Source organism: Lathamus discolor, chromosome 3, assembly GCF_037157495.1.
Source record: "Lathamus discolor isolate bLatDis1 chromosome 3, bLatDis1.hap1, whole genome shotgun sequence".
Taxonomy (NCBI): Eukaryota; Metazoa; Chordata; class Aves; order Psittaciformes; family Psittacidae; genus Lathamus; species Lathamus discolor.
In genome coordinates this window covers 110,728,424-110,748,969 of record NC_088886.1, presented here as the reverse complement: position 1 = coordinate 110,748,969, position 20,546 = coordinate 110,728,424, and the positions used below count along the sequence as shown (strand labels likewise).

Sequence of the window (20,546 nt, the reverse complement as noted above, 5' to 3'; positions counted from 1 at the left end):
CATCCAGCCAGTTCTTCATCCATTGAGTGGTCCATCTATCAGACTGGTATCTCTCCAATTTAGAGGCAAGGATGTTATGCAGAACAGTGTCAAAACGTTTTGCACAAGTCCAGGTAGATGACGTCAACTGCTCTGCCCTGTCCATCAGTTCTGTAGCCCCATCATAGAAGGCCACCAAATTGGTGAGGCAGGATTTCCCCTTAGTGAAGCCGTGCTGGCTGTCACCAAGCACCTTGTTTTTCATGTGCCTTAGCATGCCTTCCAGGAGAATGTGCTCCAAGATTTTGCCAGGCACAGAGGTGAGACTAATGGTCTGTAGTTCTCTGGGTCCTTAGCTTTCCTAACCTGGTCCCTAGCTTCCTGGACAACATCCCTGTATTCTTCCCAGGCCGCCTGTCCTTGCTTCCACCTTTTATAAGCCTTTTTTTCCCTCTAAGTTTCCTCAGCAGCTCCTTATCCACCCATGGAGGTCTCCTGGCCCTCCTGCTTCAGCTTCTTCTAGTCAGGACACAACACCCCTGAGGTTGTGTCAGGTGATCCTTGAATATCAATCAACAGTCTTGGGCCCCCCTGCCCTCTAGGGCTATATCCCCTGGAGCCTTACTGAGCAGGTTCCTGAAGAGGCCAAAGTCTGCTCTCTTGAAGTCCAGGGCAGTGAGCTTGCTGCACACTCTTCTCACTGTCCTGAGGATCTCGAATTTGTCCATCTCGTGATCGCTGCATCCAAGGCTGCCCTGGAGCATCACATTTCCAACGAGCCCTTCCCCATTGGTGAGCACAAGGTCAAGCATGGCACCTCTCTTTGTTGGCTCCTCTGTTACTTGCAGAAGGAAGTTGTCTTCCACACAATCGAGGAACCTCCTGGATTGCTTGTGCAGGGCCGTACCATCACTCCAACAGATATCAGGGTGGTTGAAGTCCCCCATGAGAGCAAGGGCCTGCGAGCGTGAGGCTTTTCCTATCTGTCTGTAGAGTGCTTCATCCACAGGTTCCTCTTGATCAGAGGTTCTATAACAGATCCCCACAGTAATGTCCCCCATCGCTGTTCTCCCTTTAACCCTGACCCACAAGCTCTCTGTTAACTGATCACCTGTCCCCAGACAGCATCATTTCCTTGGGAAAAAGCTTGTCTTGCTGACATTTCCTTCAAAACTTACAGAGCTTCTGTGTCTGAATATTGTTTTGATTTAACCGTTTTCCACTAGCATGTTAATGACTGTCTTGTAAATCAGCTTTTACATGGATGTATAATGTATATTCAGAGTTAGAACTGGATAATAAATTCTTGTGTATAAAATTCTTTTTTTGCTTAGTACATCTAGTATTTTCTCTCCAAAAGCTAGACTGTCCAGATGAGTTGACTAGGTGCCTGTATACCTCCTTGGCAGAACATGAAACTGAATCATGCTAAGGTGTGCTATTGAACTGTGATGATTAGGTCTCTGCTGCTGGATTCAGTAGTGTTGTACAAACCTGATATTATCCATGCTTTATAGTCCATATACAGGTCAGTAAGATTTGCCATGGTTTGCAGGTTGTCACGTTCATGAGTCTTTTTATACCAGGTCTCTGGATTAAAAGGATTTAGCTTTAGAATTCTGCCTTAAAGCAGGTTTTAATAAAATCCAAGTTTAATATGGATGTCCTAAAATGTTCTTTCATGTCTGAGCATTGGCTGTGCTAAGCTTTTCTGATGCTGAAGCTTGATGGTAAATGCCAACCTACTGGTAGCGGTGACTAGGAGGAAGCAGGGGACCGCATCTCCCTCCTGCTGCTCCTGTGGTGTGCATATTTATTTTTAACAGAACTGTGGCATATTCTGTTCTGTTGCACTTCTCTTAGTAGAGCAATAGTAGAAAAATGCAATCCATGGATACTTGTGTTTTATGGCAGTAGTGGGATGAGTTTTATGTCCTGGAGGCAAACAGTTTTGCTGGCCAATATTTGGAATATTAGGGTGTGTTTATTCAGTTTGGTTAGTGAGCTCTGAGAAATGTTTGAAAATGTCTACAGTTCGTAATGCTGTCTGGGAGAGGCAGTAGGTTGGGTGGTGTATCTTTAAGGGGCCAGTTTGTTGTATAGAGTTTGAATCAGACTTTCAGAAGTAGCTTTCTTTTTTATGGCAGTTGCTGTTTGATTTAGCCCTCAGCTGGCTTCCTAATGAAATCAGTGCCAGTTAGCCTTCTGTTTGGGGGATCTTGGAGGTAATCTCATTGTGTCGTCAGTAGAAGAAACTTTATCCTTACTTCTACAAAGTAAATCATGGATGTAGAGTAGGTGTTTACTACACTGGTATTCTAACCTCTCCTGTGCAATCCGTAAAACGCTCCAGGGCTGGAGCTGTGAGAATTCACATTGGCTGTAGGGTGTGTTGCTGAGCCATACTTCACCTTACTGAAAAGGTTACAAACTGGAAGAAGTACAGAGCTCTTTTAGGGGCCGTTTATAGAAGTACGGTATTTAGCCTCATTCCACGTTATATTAGGTGGGAAAGAATAGTTTGCATTAACTGTTATCTCTGAGTGAAGGTGACTTTTGTAATACAGTAAGGCATGCAACTACTGTGTAATACAATTCCATGATTTATACTCAGAAAAGGTGAAAGAGCACATCTCTACCCCCAGCCAGTTTGAAATAATAAATTTTAATTTTAAATTTTTTGAATACAGAAGTCAAAACGTAGTAGAGCTTAGGATATGAAGTTTTGCAGTTGGAGAGGTCAGGATACAATATTTTCCAGTATATCTCTTTTATAGGTGAAATTGAAGACTGACTTTTATAGGCACTGATTTTGTTAGATTGTGGCAACATAAGGAGGCACAAAGATTCTAATTGCAGGAGGAATAAAATCCACAAATGCTTAAACATTTTTTTCCTTTTGTAACAGGTGATAAATCAATATTTGCATGAATCACTGTTTTAAAGAACGATTAAATTCCCACTTTAGTATTCTGATAGTTTATTCCACTAAGGAAGAGTCAAAACAAGAAACATGGTTGTGATGAAACAGTGATTGTTTCAGAATTCATCCACACCCATTTTTTAACATCAAGAATGCTTTTCTTTTTATCTTGAAATTTCAGGAGCTCCAATTTCAAAGACTTACCAGAGAACTGGAAGTGGAAAGGCAAATTGTGGCTAATCAGCTAGAAAGATGTAGGCTTGGAGCAGAATCACCAAGTATCGCCAGCACAAGGTACAAGTCCTGATGACTTCACTTTCATCTGTCCCATAAATTAGAGGGCTTTTTAGTGGTGCTTACATCCTACATACATATATTTTCATTGACAGCTGTTCACCTTCCATTAATATCTGAAGTATTTAACAAAAAAGTGCAGATTTGCTGTAAAGAGTTTATGGGACAGTTTAAAGAGGCCTCCTTAATAATTGATTACATTTTCAGTAGAGTGTATGTAAAGCTTTAATTTCTCTTAAAGTATGTTGAATTTTACTTTTAAGATTTAGTCAAAGAGAAATACAATAGATTCATACATGACTGTAATAAAGTGACAGTGCTAGTTAAACGCAGTAATCCAGTTATTTTTTCCCCCCTGAATTAACTATCTAGTTTCATTCAGCTTTTCTGAAATACTTTGTGTTGTTACATTTGTTTCCAGAAAACATCTTGCTCCAAGTGTATTGTTAGCATATTTAAATAGCATGAAACATACTTAATATAGTTCACATGATGACAATAACTATAGCAAAGCATTTTGTTAATATTTCAGGTGCGACTAGTATTTCAGGTCTTCATTTTTTTAATCCCTTAGGAAACTTTCTACCTCTAAATGTGTTTGGGCACTCATTCATCTCAAGCGTATCAAATGATTGGTAGCTCTTGAATCTGAGAGCCTTGGTAACAATGTGTTCTCTTATGAAAGATTTATATCTGCATTTCAGGTTACAGCAAACTTCAGGTTGGCATGTACATAGAGCTTATGTACTGAACGCTATGAACGGAATGCTCTGAACATTATTATTTCTTGCCTTAAATACTGTGTGTTTATAGTCTTTAAGCAGTAAACTTGGGTATCATTCTGAAATGTTTCTTCCTGTGGCCATGATGACTATTTTTTGCAAATTAAATGGATTTTTTTCCCTACAAAACCTTAAGAAACAGGAGGCAATTATTTAAAAATAAAGTTAGAAAATGCACTGTACCAGCTAACACCATTGTTTTTATACTTCAAGCTGCCTGACCTGAGTTATCATTTGACTAGCATGAAAACTTGTGTTTAGGAAACTTCGAAATACTCAGAAATCTTCCTGAACAAGATGACTGTTGTGTACCCTTTAAACTTGCCTGCCTTCCCTCTAGATCCACATATTTCTCCAGCTGTTGTGCAGATTCTATTTCGAAAGCTAAAAGTTGAATTCCTATGGAAGACTAAGTTAAAAGCTTTAGTTATTTTATGTCTCCAATCACCTTTCATTCTGCTTAAGATGAGTGCTCTTTTTAGGTTGTATCCTTTGCTGAAGTTTTCTGTCCCTGAGGAAATCAACAATGCTTTATTTCAAAGACAGTGTGCTTTAGTCTCCTTAAATGTGGTGAAAATGTTTGGGAACATTTCATTTCAGGCGTCTAGCTGGAGGTTTGGTTGACCTCGGTCATAGCAGTGCCTCTGATTTACACACTTGAAAAACTGGATTCCTGCAAGCTGGCATTGGCTTTTGGGGGTTGTGCTGCTTGGCAAAACAGATGCTGGCATGGAATCACAGGTGCCTTTGTGGCAGCATTTGCCTATCTTGGTGATTGCAGCTTGGGCTTCAAGCTGTTCTCTGTGTCAGTCAAATCACTCCTCTGAGCCAGTTCGTCACCCAGTTGCACAAGTGCCAGCTCAAGGGATGTGGTAGCGGTTTGTGAGGCAAGGAGGAATGTGACATCAGTACCTTAAACCAGCTTAAGCTTCTTCAGCTGGCACTTGTAGCTTCTCAGCCTATCTTCATGGCTGTTAACCCAGACACTACAAACATTAGCAAAGTGCAGGCCCTGATGTACACCTGGATGAATCCATCCAGAGGCAGGCACCGGTGAGCAGACTGCCACCTACTTGAGCACACCTGAGGAGGACTCTCATTTCAGAAGCATGGTTCGTTCTGTTACTGTTAGTCCTTAAGAAACATGTGTGTCGCACAGAAGGTGCGTGTAGTCTAGGTTTGTTAGGCTGTTGCCCACCTGTATTACAACTGTATTGTAAATGCAGGCAACACACAGGAGTATCTGGCTGGTTTGCTCCCTGAAGACGAATGTGAAAGAAGGATCACAAATCTGCACATGCTAAGTAATCATAGTGTAGGGGGTGGAGAAGGAAGCACTAGATCACCTGCAGCCCTGGGTTCCCTTACAGCTTTACTTTTGTGTACCTGTAGGTTACTTGCCTGTTAAATTTATCTAATAATTATTTTTATAAATGGGTATTATGCTCAGCACTTCCAAGATATTTCATTGCATCCTGTACACTTTCAAACCTTGTAAGAGCCTGACATGGTACGTGATTAGTGTTACCTGTAACTGTTAAACCCTTTTTAGCTGTGTTATACACTGCAAGATCGGAGATGATAGACTAGGAAAAAACATGTGAGGTTGCAGTTGTATCTTCTTACTTGCATTTCATGCCATAACACGCACAGGTTTCTGTGAAGTCACTGGGCTGTTGTGCCTCCTACAACCAGATGCAGCAGTGCAGCTAACTTCACATCTCTCCTGTTACTGGTCCAGTTCTGGGCTGCCAGATGGATTGGAGTATATACTGGTGCAGATAGATACCAGTATGTAGCAAGGGTCAGTAGTCAAGCTCACTTTATAAAACACATTGCCTAACCTCTCAGGTAGGAGTTGGCTGTATGACTTTCACAGTTGACCGATTCTTTTGATGAGTTACCTGTTGTGTGTAACTTGTGAAAACTGAGTGGTGGTGGGAACCAAAGGGCTCGTACCTATTAATTTAATTGTAAAATACTGCACTCATAATAGCATCTTGTCGTGACAGCTTTAACAGAAGTTCAGAACTGGCACACCAGACTTCATCAGAATGCAAGCCCTTTTGGCAGGCAGTAGAGGAAATAAAAAAATTGAACTCTTCAGGTACTGAGCAGTCAGTTTGAGTAATAACGTGCCTACCTGAAGTCTTCCGAGTTTTGTAAAATCAAATGTATTTCATAGCTACTAGGAAGGTTTTTCTCCACTTTTCCCAATGCCAGCTGAAATACAGTGTGCACTTTAAGTAGTAGTAGAAATATTCCAAAGTGGTTCAGTACAACGTTGTGCCCTGTGACTGAACACTGTAAACTTCCTGTGAGATGAACATGGATTGCATTTCATAGGCACACAATTTTTCCTCATAAAACAGCAGAATGCTGATAAAGAGTGTAAATAGAGTGAGTAGTTCCATTTGCAAGGCAGCGTGCAGTTGTGTTGAGTTGTAACTTTTGTTCCACTTGAGGAGTGGTAACATGCGAGATGCTTCCAAACTGTGGGCGGCCCTTGCGCTCACGGCATTCCATGGCATGCAGCAGCAAGCTCATCTGAACAAGACTGTTCACAGTGAGCTGATCTGGGTGTAATTACCCTTACAGAAACTAGTCTAATTCTGTTGGCGTGACATATCAGATAATTTAGTGTTTCCAAAGGCTATATTTGAAATGGCTTGCATATATTGTAATATAGGATGTCACCAAACTTTCATAACAAATTATAAGATCCATAAAAATTACCTTTAGAAATCAGTATGCACTTTTGGGGTAGGAAGAAGGAAGGAGTAATATAAACTGTTTATTTATTTGTTTAGTTACACTAATATTGCACTTACTGATATTTTAAAACACTGAAGGGCTACATTAAATTGAAAAGGAAGAAAGAACAGATTTACATTGTTTGCAGAGCTTCAGCATAGAATAAGAGCAGGGCTAAAATGTATTTGACAGAGTTTAGCTGAGTAATGAATAATTTTAAATCAGAATCTCCTACTTGATCATCAGAGAGCTGCTGGAAAAATAGTTTGGACACAGATATTAAGTATCCATTCAGAACAATTCAGAAGAGATGATGATTAATTCCATAGTAGTAGCTGGCTAGGAACTCCTTGCCATGGTAGATGATAACCAGCTCTCGGGTCGCAGATACTAAATGCTCTGAGGCAGCACTCGTCTTTGTTACAGAATAGAAGAATCTCCTTTGTTGGAAGTTGTTGGTCCATGCTATGATTGTTTTAGGCTGTTCCAGTTCTTACTTAGTGTATTATAAATATTCTTTAATGTAGCTGTAGAATTTCTCTTCTGTGTGTTACAAATAATTACATATAAACGTTTGTTTTTTCTGCAATGGAATCTTGTGGCCTTAATTTCAGAACATGAGAATGGAGTATGTTAGGTTTGTTCTTCTGTTTTTAACACAGGCTCACTGAGAATCTCTTCCTCTGTCTTTACTATTTGACTGAACTTTGAAATGCCTGTACTTTAGAATTGTCTGAGAAAATTAGCTTAGTTTTTCTTACCTTTTATCTCTGCTAATTCTCTAGTAGAAAATAGAAGGGGGGGGGGGGGGCGGAATTAAAAAACAGGAACAGAACTGTTGACCTGTGTAGTATCAGCAGATTTCCAGGATTTTATCTCATTTTTTCAACAGCCTAGTTCGAATTTGCTTTTTTGAGTTTACCTACATGTTAGACAGAACTTTCTATTGTGTTTCCTTCTGTCTGTTACAGTTTCCTACTTGCTTGCTTCTGGTTTTCATGCAGTCCTCGGAGTGTAAATACAGTAAGAGCAGTGCTTCTAAGTAGTTTCACTAGTGGTTAAGGTGGACACACAAACTTTGATGTGTATGCACTGTGTTGCATATTTTCTAGGGTGTAGTTTTACCAGATGACTTCAGGAAGCATTATAGGTTCCCCTACTCTAACTTTTAGGACCTAAAGAGTAATTCTATTTCCAGTCAATCCATAATTTATTAGGGCTGTTTAAGATCTTTAGCTCAGTGAATGGGTCATCTGTCTTGAGATACAGAAGACATCACTCCAGATCTCAGATGCCTAATGCCATCTCTTTCCTTCGGCACTTCAGCTGCAGCACTTGGGCAGCATTACCTGTTCATTTAAAATTATAGGGTGTGCTGTCATTTGTCTTGGGCCCACAGGAATTCGAAATGCTTATTTTTTTCTTGCATGTCTGCGTTGAAAATAAGTGAAACTTGCAAAGCTTCTTGCTACAGCTCCAATATTCATATTTAGGTTTCTGTTTACCCATACTGTAAGCCTTTCTTGAAATTCCATCAAAGCTTTGAATGCCAGTAGAATGGAGGAGCATGGTGGGGCAGGGGGAGGGTATTGCTGATGTTCAAATGTGAAAAAAACCCATGTAGCTTGCTATGAGTTGTTCTGGTGATAAATGGAAGAGGGATGATTTATATTGACTTCAGCTTCATATATAAGTACTGTCTTACCCAGTTGTAGACTGGACTATGAAGTGGGATTGTTATTTTGTCTGTGAATGTATGTCCATTGCACACCACAGACTGCAGTGAAGTAAGTGACTGTGTGTCAGCTGAATTACTGTAACTGCTCATAGGAGTGCTCATGCAAGATGACTTGAAGTCAATATGAACAGTTGTGACTGATCAGGTGGTACATGTCAACTTGTCACCCTCTGAAAACACCTGAAGTAAAGACAAGACAGTGAGTTTCACAGTAGTTACAGTGCTGCATAATTTCGATAAAACAATACTTGAAGGATGTTAGTTCTTTCCAAAGATAGTGAAACATGCCAGAGACCTTTTTTGTTTACTGTTTTGTGATAGCAGTAGGCAGACACTGGTGATGGGTGGTATGCTAGTACCACTGTCACAGTGCTAACAGTGTGGGGTTTCAGGCAGCACAGTAGGGTAGCAGTGATTTGCTGTCTGCAGAGCTGGGGGGTTGCCCATGTCCAGCTCTTCTGCACTGGCCGCCTTCTGTGATGGCTTGGGAGTCTCAGTTGCTTCAGTGGCATTTGGTTTCAAACTGAAATAGCATCCTTCAGTCTGAGTGACCACCTTTGAGTGTAGTATTCCAGATACCGCTGTCTAAATTCATGTCCAGAGCAGTAGTGCCTGCCTGTGTCAGCTGAAAACATCTACCAACTTGTAGGACCACTTGTTTCTGGTGGCAGAGCTGCTTAATTTTTGTATGTGGGACGTAAGATGGCTATGGTACTTTGTATAGTGTCTAGCAGAGTCGGCACAGGAATTGTGTTAGTGAATGCAAGAAGACAGCTATTGGAAAAGTTGAAGCTTCTTTAGCTAAAGTATTTGTGAAAACTTTGCTAACCTTTGTCAACAAGAAAAGCAGAAATATGAAATCTAGTTATAGTGATTTTGATGGTTGCCAGTTGTCTGTAAATGTGTATTACAAGTTTATGGAGTTTCATATGTACCATTTTATTAGAAAAATCCTCCTATTCCAAGAATTGACAGTTGTATAAAGCTTTAATCCTTCATACTGCATTTATCTGTAAACACGTTCTTGATGTAGATATCTAAAATGGAAGATAAAGAATGAGTAAAACAGTATGTTCAGTCTTAGCAGGCACTTAAGTTTTGGCTGGCAGGTTCGCCTAAGCAGAAAGCACGAATCCCTGTGAGTAAACCATTTGCTACTGTGTGCCTGACAGAACAGATGTATTCCAGTGAGATCAGCCAAGCAGTAAACTAAAATATTAAAGAAATGTGTTTGAAGTACATAACGTTTTCAGCAGTTAAATATATAACTTTTTACAGCTTTTCACCATTTTAGAAACAGTTAATAAATAATACTTAATATTTTCAGCTGTTGCCTTTTTTGATGACACCAGTGGTATAGTCAAGCAGTTAAGATAAGCAAGGGAAATAGATACTTTTCCCTCAAGCAGTATTGTTTAAATCAGAAATACATTTCATCTTACTTGCTAGGATGATGGGCTTAATCTGTTTCGTGTCATGTAGTAGCTGCAGAAGACATATGTAGCAGTGAGAATTCAGGTTAACTGTCCAGTCTAGAAGCGGAAGATCATAGTTGTGTTTGCTTTTTCTGTTATTATTACTTATTTTTTAGAATCCAGCACACTGCTCTCAAAACATCTTAACAAAACCTAGAAATCTGCCATTTTGTTAAGTTTTGCATTCCTCCTGTAGCCCTGCTGTCCCATGCACAGGTACTGTCAGAGGCCCAGCCATGACCTCGGTCAGGCACTTCTGCCTGTGAAGTGCAGCCAAGTCCTTGAGCTGTCATAGCTGTTCCATGGAGAGGAACGCTGACCTCCTTTTCAAACTTGGAAGTCCAGAGGTAGAAAGTGTTTATTTAAGAGCTGCTGCTGCAGGAATGTAAAATGGTACTTGTGATACTTGGTACGCTTTGTCTCGGTAACCAACTTCATGTGAACACTCTGCCATTTGGCAGATTATTATATTTTTCCAGAATGGCAGCTCATACAATTTTGTATCTAAGACATCAGCTTTGAACTAAGGCTGTGAGATGGCAAGGAAAAGGTCTGAAATTGAGGAAGGGGACCAAAAAATAAACTAAATAAAAAATAAAAAAATTCCAGATACTTAGGAAATACAAGTGAGAAAAAAATAGGATAAGAAAAGGGAATAGATTGATTTCAGCAGGGTTTGTGTGCATGCTCCATCTTCAGTTACCAAACATTTGTGTTACTGGCTGAAAAATTAGGGTTTGGGTGTATGTATTTGTATGCATTTAGTGTAGAGTTGTGTGCCTTTATTTCACCTATTCTTTTTCCTCTTGCAAAGCATAGTGAGAAGGGATCTGTTTCTAACTTCTTTAATTGAAAACTATATAGATCATACCAAATTGTTCTGAAGGAAAAATACAATTTCTGCATGTCTGTGCTACTAACCTAGTTCTTTTTCAGGGATGTTAGTGGGCTAAAATTAAGTATCTTTAGAACTGATTTGCACCACATGTGGGCTCTCCTGCAGTATTACACGTTAGTATCAGGAAAAGACACCTTAAGGACTAGATAACAGCAGCAGCTTCTCCTTGGTAGTACAGTATGTGACCACACTGGGCTTTAATCACTACAATAAAATGCATTAGACTTACTTATCAAAGCTGAAAGCTTCAGCAACTCCAAAACTTTTCATCTCTAAGGTGACAAAATCAGATGATGGAGTCAATAGGGGGTAGATGCTGGACTTCTGCAAAAGTAATACAATAAGAATCAAGTTACATTCTTAAACAGTTTAAATATTAATGAAGTAGTTTTCTAAATTGAGCTTTATTGTTCTTAAGTCCTGTGCGTGTAAAGAAAGCTCAGTTAGCCAGACGTGTTGGATAGAGACACGTTTGGGGTTTTTATAATCTTTTGTGTGTAAGAGTGAAGTGTTTCTGTCTGCTTGGCACTTCTTACCTTTGCTAAACCAAGAACGTGATGTCATCTCATTATAGGGAATTGAGTTTCCAGAAAGCCTGAGGAATGAAGGCAGAGGTGAAGAGTGTAAAAGTTGATGTTCTGGTAGCATGAGAATCCTAGGGCCAGTGTTCACTGTACCTGTAAGGTAGTCTTCAGGTTTCTTCACTTTAGTGGAGCAAAGCATCAATGAATAGGCTAACAGTAACTGATTAAAGGACATATTGTATCCAGGTTTGCTCAGTGAAGAGTAAAGAATACACTCAGCAAAGAATTCATGTAGATGAACTAACAGTCAGAACTCTGCTTTCAATAATTAAAATTCATACAGTTTTATAAGAATTCTTTTGAATGAAATACCAGTTTGGTATTTCCTCATGAATTTTTAACAGTAGAAATATTTTTTTAAGGTTTCGTCAGGATAGTCACAAGCTTCAGTTTGCAGGCAAAAAAACAGTATGAAGTTGTGCAGAATTTGCTTTGGCATATAGTTACAATCCCCAAAATATGCTAAAGAAACATTCTGGAGATAAGGCACTAGTGGGATTCAATGGTAGTGTACTAGAAAAGAGAGTATTTTGAACTTTTTATCTTAATTGAATGAACTTTAGCCCAAGGCTGTGCAAAAACTATGGTTTGGTGGTCTTGGCACTGCTTGCTACTCTGGAATAGCCAAGTGATGGTAGTACAGTTCCTTTGCTCTGGAGTTCCAGGTGTGTCTGGATACATTTGTGTTTTCAGCAAGCTGTCTGGCTTGTGTACGCTATTCATTTAGTCTTCTTCTTCTGCAGAGAGAGCCGTAATAGATTATGAAAGAACCATCTGTAGCTGTTTATTACCTCCTGTTAGCTGGAGGCTATGACCTTCTTTCCTGAAATGCCTCAGCAGGTTCTGTCATGCAAAATCTGGGTTTGTTGAAATCCCAATTTAAACTATACCACTGAAGGTAGTTAAAACTAATCTGCCTGACTGTGCACTTGGGTGGAGTGACAGAACTCGCATGGTCCCACTTAGCTGAGTTTCAGGGAAGGTAGCTGCTGGTTGCCATAGGGAAAGTTCTTAAACCACCCTCGTTAAACCCACAGGGTGACAATCTATTGCCAGGGTAAGCTAGCTGCCTGCACTGGTTTGACATATAGTTTGGTTTTCTCCTATGTATTTATTTAGCGTTTTTGACATTGGACTTGTGTTCCGTTACTGCCAAGTGATGTCAGTTTTGCCTAAGCTTAAGATACTTGTGATTCTGGGCTTGGATAAGATGGTCCTTCAGGAAAAATAAAATACCTGTAAAAGCTCAGGCACTCATCTGGATTTGATGGAGTTGGTACTGAAGCACCCTTCTGTCAGCATCTTAGAAATGCAGTAGAACACAAAGAACCCTCTGAAGGCAGAGGAGCCTGGAAGGTCTCAGTCAGGAGTCCAGCTTTTCACGTACAATTCTGTACAGCAAGTTTCAGTCTATTTAACTGCTGCATTTTATGTACATTCTGAAGAAAAAAAAAAAAGAAGATGCTAAAATTGTAGACTGAGGGAAAGAATAGCTAATATGTAGTAAAAATTCTCTTAGTACCTAGACATGAAGTTGGTTTTCAGGCACTTGAAGTCTGAATTCATATTCTCCCTTTTCTTTAAATTTCATTGTAACTGTACTTCAGCCTGTGCTGGTGTGCAAGCCTAGCACTCTTTTATACAGAAATACTTTGTTTCCACAAAAGGCTCCTTGTTTTAGAAAATAAGTATCTAGTGGTGGTCATGTTGCTGTGCTGAAGTTTTTTGTAATTGGAGCTATGGTAGAAAGCGGTAAAGTAAATAATACTAATTTAGAAATAGATACATCTTGCCCAGAATCAGTTTCATGCTGATATTTAGACATAAAATCTGATAGACTTGCCTGTTTTTCCTTTCAATAGCTTTTTGTTTGGAAAATAGCAGTTATGAGCATTGCAAAAATGATGTAATATTCAGTTTGATACCTCATGTTTAATATGAGGAGATACACTTTTCCATAAAAAGAGTATCTAATAATACATGAATGGTTTTGCGTTTGTCTGCAGAAGTAGTTGTGCATCAATACTATTATCAACACATGAAAGAGTGTTGCTTTGTAGAAAAAACAGCATGGTTAACGGTAGTTTGCTATAATACTGTTATTCAAAAAATATATGAGAATTGGGGGTTTATGAAACACATGCTGGATCTTGTGGAGTAATTGTTTCTTAAGTCATCTCTAACCTTGGCAGTATAGAATCTGTTAGCTGTTTACACTTCGAGGTGAGATGTGTGTATGTGTGTGTCAAATGGTTTAAATGCTCATTGTATGCAGAGGATCAGAATTCTCTCTGGGAACCTGGAAATTGAAATAACAATATAAGTTGTAGGTTTGTTTCTGTTCTTTTTTTCAAACTGCTTCACAGGGAGAAGCAAAATGCTCTAGAATTGTTTTTCCCAAACTTCCTTTGCCAGACCTACCCTGAGCAGCAAATGTGCCTGTCTTTGGAGTGGTTTGTTTACTGCAGGTGTCACACATGACTGGGAACACTTAGAGCTCTATACTGTTTTATTTATGTCATTACACCTTAAATAGCAAATGCGTATCAGAAATCATGCTCTTACCCGTCCTGTTGCAGATAGGTTGTGCTGCTTGGAAACTGCCATACGCTGCATTACGGGGCATTCCCCCTGAATAATAGAAAAATAAAATCGGTAACCCATGGTTTAGTTGTCAGGTGTAAAGTGCTGCAGAGTGTTATTGACAGGGCTATTGAGACTTCATCTGCCGGGGGGGTTGTATAGTTTTGTATGCTTTGGTTAAAGAAATAAATCCAAACTAGCCACATTTTTGTGATATATTTTTTTCTTTCTGCAGCTCTACTGAGAAGTCATTTCCTTGGAGATCATCAGGTATTATCTTTTATGTGTACAATTTGCTTTAAGCCCCCAAACCTTTATTCTCTTGGCAGTCATTTGCCACACTGTATGTGTTAAGTATGAAAATTGATTTTCTATTTACAGATACTCTTTCTTCAGTGAGAAAATTTCCAATAAGCAAAAGGTTTTCTGAGAATGATTTTTCTATTTTTGTATCTTAGGGTGAACTTTCTTTTCAAAACAAGAAACACTTGTCTGTACTATTTCTACATTTACTCTTGAGTCTGTTAGGTGGAATGGATAGAACTATGCCTTGAAAGTGACATTCAAATGTCTGTTGAAATAAACCAGTCTTTTTTTTATATATTGGAGCATTCAACTGGTTAGGGGATTTGCATCAGTTAAAATATGTAGTATTGAATAGTCAGTCTCTGAACAGTGGTCATCTCCCCAGAGTGATGGAGTGTATGTGCAGAGTCAACATGTCAAAACCACACAGCAGGACTGGAATTGGGACCTTGACTCCCTCTGAATTGCTACTTGCCCTGGATCGTGTTTCTCTGAGTCATGTGCTATTGGCAGAATGTCATACAGAGCAAAACTGATCTGATGTAGTCAAATCACAATTAGTGTCGGTTAAAAGTTCAGTTAGCCAAGTTCTGCAGAGTGTTCACACCATGGCTTTATTTAAGGACACAAGCTGTTGTAAGAGCTTGTCAGTTTCTGAAGTACAAAGAATAACACATTGTAGTTATGTGCTTGTGCACTCAAGCAGATTCACAATTACAATAACTGTGACTATGTTATGTAAATAAGTCTCTCAAACTATCTACCTTTCCTTCCCCTTCCTGATTTTTGTTTTATTTACTGACTAGGCTCTTAAACTTATGTATAATTGCATTTATGTGCTTTCAGTTGCATTGTGCTATCACCTCAGCTGAGGTGAGGCATGCATCGTCTTTTTTCCTTTCTTTTAAATCTAATATTCTCAACGCCTTGTCTTGCCATTTGGATTTTGCTAGTCACGGTATTGCTTTTTAGGTATTTCTTTAGCAGTGTTTCTAAAGAGAAGTCAAATTTGTTTTTTTCAAGTCATTGAGAAATTACCCGTACTTATTCTTTCAATGTGAAAATTGTGTTTTGGTTTTTTAATCGCGTTATTTCCCCATGTTCTGTAAATGTTCCTGTGACAGTTCACAACTGGTAAAGACACCTTCTGACAGATCTAAGTCACTGTTCTACTTATTTATCTCATCCAGTTGTATTCCATTTCTGTAACTTATTCTTTGTCTATTGTTTGGTTTTCTCCTTGACTTTCAGTTAGCTCCTCTCTTTCCTTCTTTCATCTATCCAGCTTGTATTTTTCTTTTCTCTGTTAAATCTCTCCTCCCATTTGTGTGTTTCTTTTCATTAGAAATCTTCCGTGCGTATCCCTGCTAAGAAGTCACTTAATATACAGCAAAAAAAAAACATAGTTCTATTTTAATACCGTCTGCATCAATATAAATCTGGCTGTGTATTTCTCACACCTCCGTGTAGCTAAAGTAAGGCTTTTCTGGAGTAATTGCTCAGAAATGGGCATGTTTGAAAAAATACAGGTTTTGCTTAGAATTTCCTGACGCACGTTCATTTAACTTTTAATGTTGTGATGCTAGCACGATTGTAGGGTTTACTTATAGATTCACTCATGAGCTTTGTTTTAAAGCAGTGTCACTGATGATGCTTTACTGACTGCAGTCCGAAAAATACTGAAGATTAATGAAAACACTCCCTTAAATCACCTTTCAGCCTGACCACAGATAGTAGTTTATATCAAAAACTGTCAGTAGATGATGTGACCATAGCTGTAATTGCTTCATGTATCAATAGAATTGCACAGAATTTTTACCAGAAATATAAAGCGATGTTGTTTTGCAGATGCTTATAAACAATATTAGATCAGCAGCCATTTATGAAAAGGCTATTATTTTATTTTGGGCACTCTCCTCATGATTTATAGTATCAGAGAAGAGAGAAAGACAACAATTCATTTTATTGTGCATTCTTGCCTTTGTTAGAGAGCCTAAACAATCTTTATTTTTTCAGCATTGTGAAAGCATTTGCTTGGTAACAGATATGTGATGGAAGAGGTTTTAGTTCAGACCTCTGTCTTAGGAACATCTGTACAGCACTGCACAATCGGACTTTATTCTGCCTATGTGTTTCTCCCAAAACCAATTGTCAGTTTGATGTTAATTTATTGTCGTGTAGTATCAAATAAGTGAAGTAACAGGGCCTTGTATATTTTAAACAAACAAACAAACAAAAAGATTGAAGATTAAAATGCTGACATTTAATATAATTTAAATGTCCCAGTCCCTGCAAGTATTCTATTCTAAAGAATATGTAATACTCACTGTTATGATCTGGTGTCAAGTTAGTGTACCAGGAGCTGTGGAAGGGAGTTATTTCAGTGGTGGTTTTCCATATCATTTCTAGGCATACTAATGATTAAATTAATTGAAGTGTAGTAACACTTCTTATTAAATCTTAATGAAATCTGGTCATAATGCTCCTATTATAGTAGATTAATTAGTGTCAAGTTTTACTAGATGTTCTTGACCTAAGAATGTACTACTGATAAGTAACTGTGCTGGCTGCCTGTCATTTCTAAGATGTTTTTAATTTACTTTTTTTAATCTGGTATTTGGATAATATTCAAACATTCCTCAGAACAGCAATTAATAAGAGTCTTGGTATCAATTTTTCATCATGGCTAATTGTGCAAGTAGCAAGACACCAGCATTTTGTGTACAGCTATTGGTGAAAAGCAGAGTATTGCTTTACAGCTTGGTAGGTACAAATATTCTGTGAGGGTTTTTTTTCCTCATTTGAACTATACTGTAATAGCAGCTGTTAGAATTTCCAATAGATCATCTCTCAGGGGCTTTCTGGTTTGTTTTGTTGGGTTTGTGTGGGATTTTTTTGCATGAGTGCCACTTGGGTTTATATCGGGGAGTTTTCTCAGTTTGAGAGAGCTTTTGTTAGCTGTTTCAGAGAATTTATTTCAGCCCTTTTTTCTCTCTTCCTCCTAGCACCTAATTTCTGCAAGCTCCTAACAGTTTTGCCTTTCTGTGATGGGCTGTTATATTAATTTTCAGAGAGCACACAGCAGGCTTCGTTGCCCACAACTCACAACTCTCAATATGAAGCAGTCACACAAGTTTTTACTAGGCTGTTGCTTCTTGGCATGTTTCTTTTGGTTTCCACTCCAGGCTCATTCATACATTTCTTCAGTAAGAATTTACGTATCTGGTGTCACCTTTACACATAACCCATACCTCCTACTCCCCTTCCTCAGGGGAGGTTTAGATTGGATATTAGGATAAATTTCTTCCCCAAAAGGGTTGCCAAGCACTGGAACAAGCTGCACAAGGAAGTGGCGGACTCGCCATGTCTGGAGGTATTTAAAAGACATGCAGACATGGTGCTTGGGGGCATGGTTTAGTGGCGGACTTGGTGGTGCTGGGTTAGTGGTTGTACTCAATGATCTTAAAGGTCTTTTCCAACCAAAACCATTCTCTGATTCCATGCTGCATCTATGACACTTGTTCTTAATAAATGTAACGTGATGGCAGCTGAATGCTTAATATTTCTGCCAAAATAATTTAATTCCATTTTTCTTGTTATTAAGTGTTATCATCTATGTCCGTTTTTTGCCTTTCTTCATAATGGCAGTGTGATGTCTTCTTCGGTGTTTTTTCTTTGTATGATGACACTTCCTTTGCTGTAAAGTTCAGCTAATATTCTTAGAACTAAAGTTAGCTTAAGAGTTGTTAATAAGTAAACATCTGAATAGTAGTATATGAAGTAAAACATGTATAAAACTTGCAGCAGCTTCTGGAGATAAACAGATGAAATTCAACTCAGCCTTTCACTTACGAAGCTCTTTGGGTTAAAGACACCTAAGACAAGTGATAACTATTTGGGTACTACAGTACAGTTGCACGGTGTTTCTACTCTGCAAAGTACTTAATCACATTTTTCATTAAAGGAGGTTGGAACATGTATTTGAAAAATTAGAACTGCAGAAATTGTAGAACTGCATCAAAACTAAAGGAAACATGATTCTCAGATCTTAGTATCCACGTTCTTTCCATTGAGTTTGGCAGATGATACCTGTCTACCAGTAGACTCTGTTCATGTTGCAAGTGAGTTCTTTGTTAGTATGTGTGAGAAAATCACTATGATTGAGCTTGCAGGAAACTTGCATATGAAAGATTGGATTTACCTAAGTGAATTTATTCTTTCAGATCCTCCAACCACCACTGTAAACAAACCCCAAGTGTCAGAGAGCATTCACACCAATGCCTATGATATTAGGACAGAACCAGAGCAAGGGAACCTCTACTCACCGGAGCAGACATCTCTCCATGAAAGTGAGGGTCTGTTGTGTGCACTTTAAATACTAGAATATATTTTGGTATTGACTGTATGAAAATGTAATGCAATTATGAATGCAAAAAGTAAAAGTTATATAGCATTTTATTTTTGTGAAGTTGCTTGAAGTTTTTATTCTTACACTGGCTTCCTACCTACAGGGTCTGTAGGTAACTCAAGAAGTTCAACACAAATGAATTCTTACTCTGACAGTGGCTACCAGGAAGCAAGCAGTTTCCATAACAGCCAAAACCTGAGCAAATCAGAAAACAGACAGCAGCATTCCCTTATTGGAACCACTAACAACCATTTGGTGAGGAGCTCGCGAGCTGAAGGGCAGACATCTGTGCAGGTATGCTCAAAATAGTCCACTCTCTCAATCGCTCTCTCTCTCTCTCTCTCTGCACCCTGTCTGTATTGCAGCAAGTAGTGTATAGCTGGGCCTACCTTTGTGTAGACTGGAATGAATGTTACTACATTACATTTTCATTTAACACCTTCACTGGTTAAAAAGCAGCAATGGCTTGCAGCAGACAAGAGACTTCTTTGCTGACAACAGCATGTATGTGATCTGGTTCATTCACTGCAGCTGAAATGAAGTGACACTTCTCAGGACTCCTGACTGCAGAGTACACTGCTAGTGTAATATCAAGAAAGTATCACTCACTTGAAATTCAGTTGTGATACTGGAGAAAACCTCTGAGAATGTAGCCTGCATGTAAAGATAGTGCTTAAAGGAAGGTGATATTTTTATTTCTGCCCCTTCTACTGTTTCTGGCTTTTTTCTCCTCCTTTTTCTTTAATCAGAATGTTAGTGAGTCAGTAACTGACAGAGCTTTATTAGCATATACTAGAACTCTTTGTATAACTGTTCCTGAATTTCCAGAGTGGTAAAGTAGCAAGGACAGAAAGCATAGGCACATTTTAACATGGAAAGCCAAATAAGAATGAGTAACAGATTTTTATTCTTTTTAATTATAAAATTGCCTTTTTATATTTTAAGAAATCCTAGTTAGAAAAAAAGTTATAGGAAAACTTGAAGGAATTACGTTTACAGTAAAAGCTACTCTTCAGCTGCTTGTATATATTGTTAAATTGTGTGTGTTTCCTGTTGACTTCTCTGTCTTATGGGAGAAAAGAATCTACTTCATGTCCTAAAAGATAGAACTAATACATAGTTTTGTTTTCAAACAGCCTTCAGTAAGCATTGCTACCAACCGAGTCATGAGACGTGTCAGTTCAGTCCCATCCAGAGCACAGTCTCCCTCTTACATGGTCAGCACGGGTGTTTCCCCTTCACGGGGGTCACTACGAACGTCTCTGGGTAGCGGCTATGGTTCTCCATCAGTTACTGAGCAAAGATCCATTGCTTCTCACGTGTATTCATCCACTACTCTGCCAGTACAGCGGGCAGCATCCCCTTATGCCGCACAGAGACCTGCCTCCCCAACAGCTGTGCGGCGAATTGGGTCGATTACATCCAGACAGACGGCAAATCCGAACGGTGGGACTTCCCAGTACCAAACATCGGCCAGAGTCGGCTCTCCTCTTGCCCTTACTGATGTACAAACCAGAGTAGCTTCTCCATCCCAAACTCAGCTGGGATCTTCCTCCCCAAAGCGTTCTGGCATGACTGCAGTTCCACAGCATTTGGGAACAACACTGCAAAGAACAATCCATGATATTGAACAATATGGACAGCAGTATGATATATATGAGAGAATGGTCCCTCCACGGCCAGACAGCCTTACAGGTTAGTAAAAAGGTAAAGACACAGCTTAAAACTTGGTACAAAACTACAACTAGAAAACCCTTAATATAGTAATCAATTTATGGATGAAGCATTGTACCACTACGACATAGTTGTGGAGTATGCATCA

General features: G+C 39.0%; 1 protein-coding gene across 5 annotated transcripts in view; it reads left to right on the top strand.

Annotated features, from left to right (window-relative positions):
- PKP4 (plakophilin 4) overlaps positions 1-20,546 on the top strand; it is a 92,446-nt gene that overhangs the window by 38,824 nt on the left and 33,076 nt on the right. For 3 of the 5 annotated variants that reach the window (XR_010610806.1, XM_065671176.1, XM_065671174.1), the window contains exons 3-7: positions 3,084-3,196; positions 14,246-14,280; positions 18,540-18,671; positions 18,828-19,018; positions 19,861-20,419. Coding sequence is in view for 4 of the 5 variants with exons in the window: in XM_065671176.1 (XP_065527248.1) it covers positions 3,084-3,196; positions 14,246-14,280; positions 18,540-18,671; positions 18,828-19,018; positions 19,861-20,419 (1,030 nt within the window). In the remaining variant the exon portion in view is untranslated. The remainder of the gene's footprint in view (positions 1-3,083; positions 3,197-14,245; positions 14,281-18,539; positions 18,672-18,827; positions 19,019-19,860; positions 20,420-20,546) is intronic. The other 2 variants (XM_065671175.1, XM_065671177.1) reach the window with 2 other exon arrangements.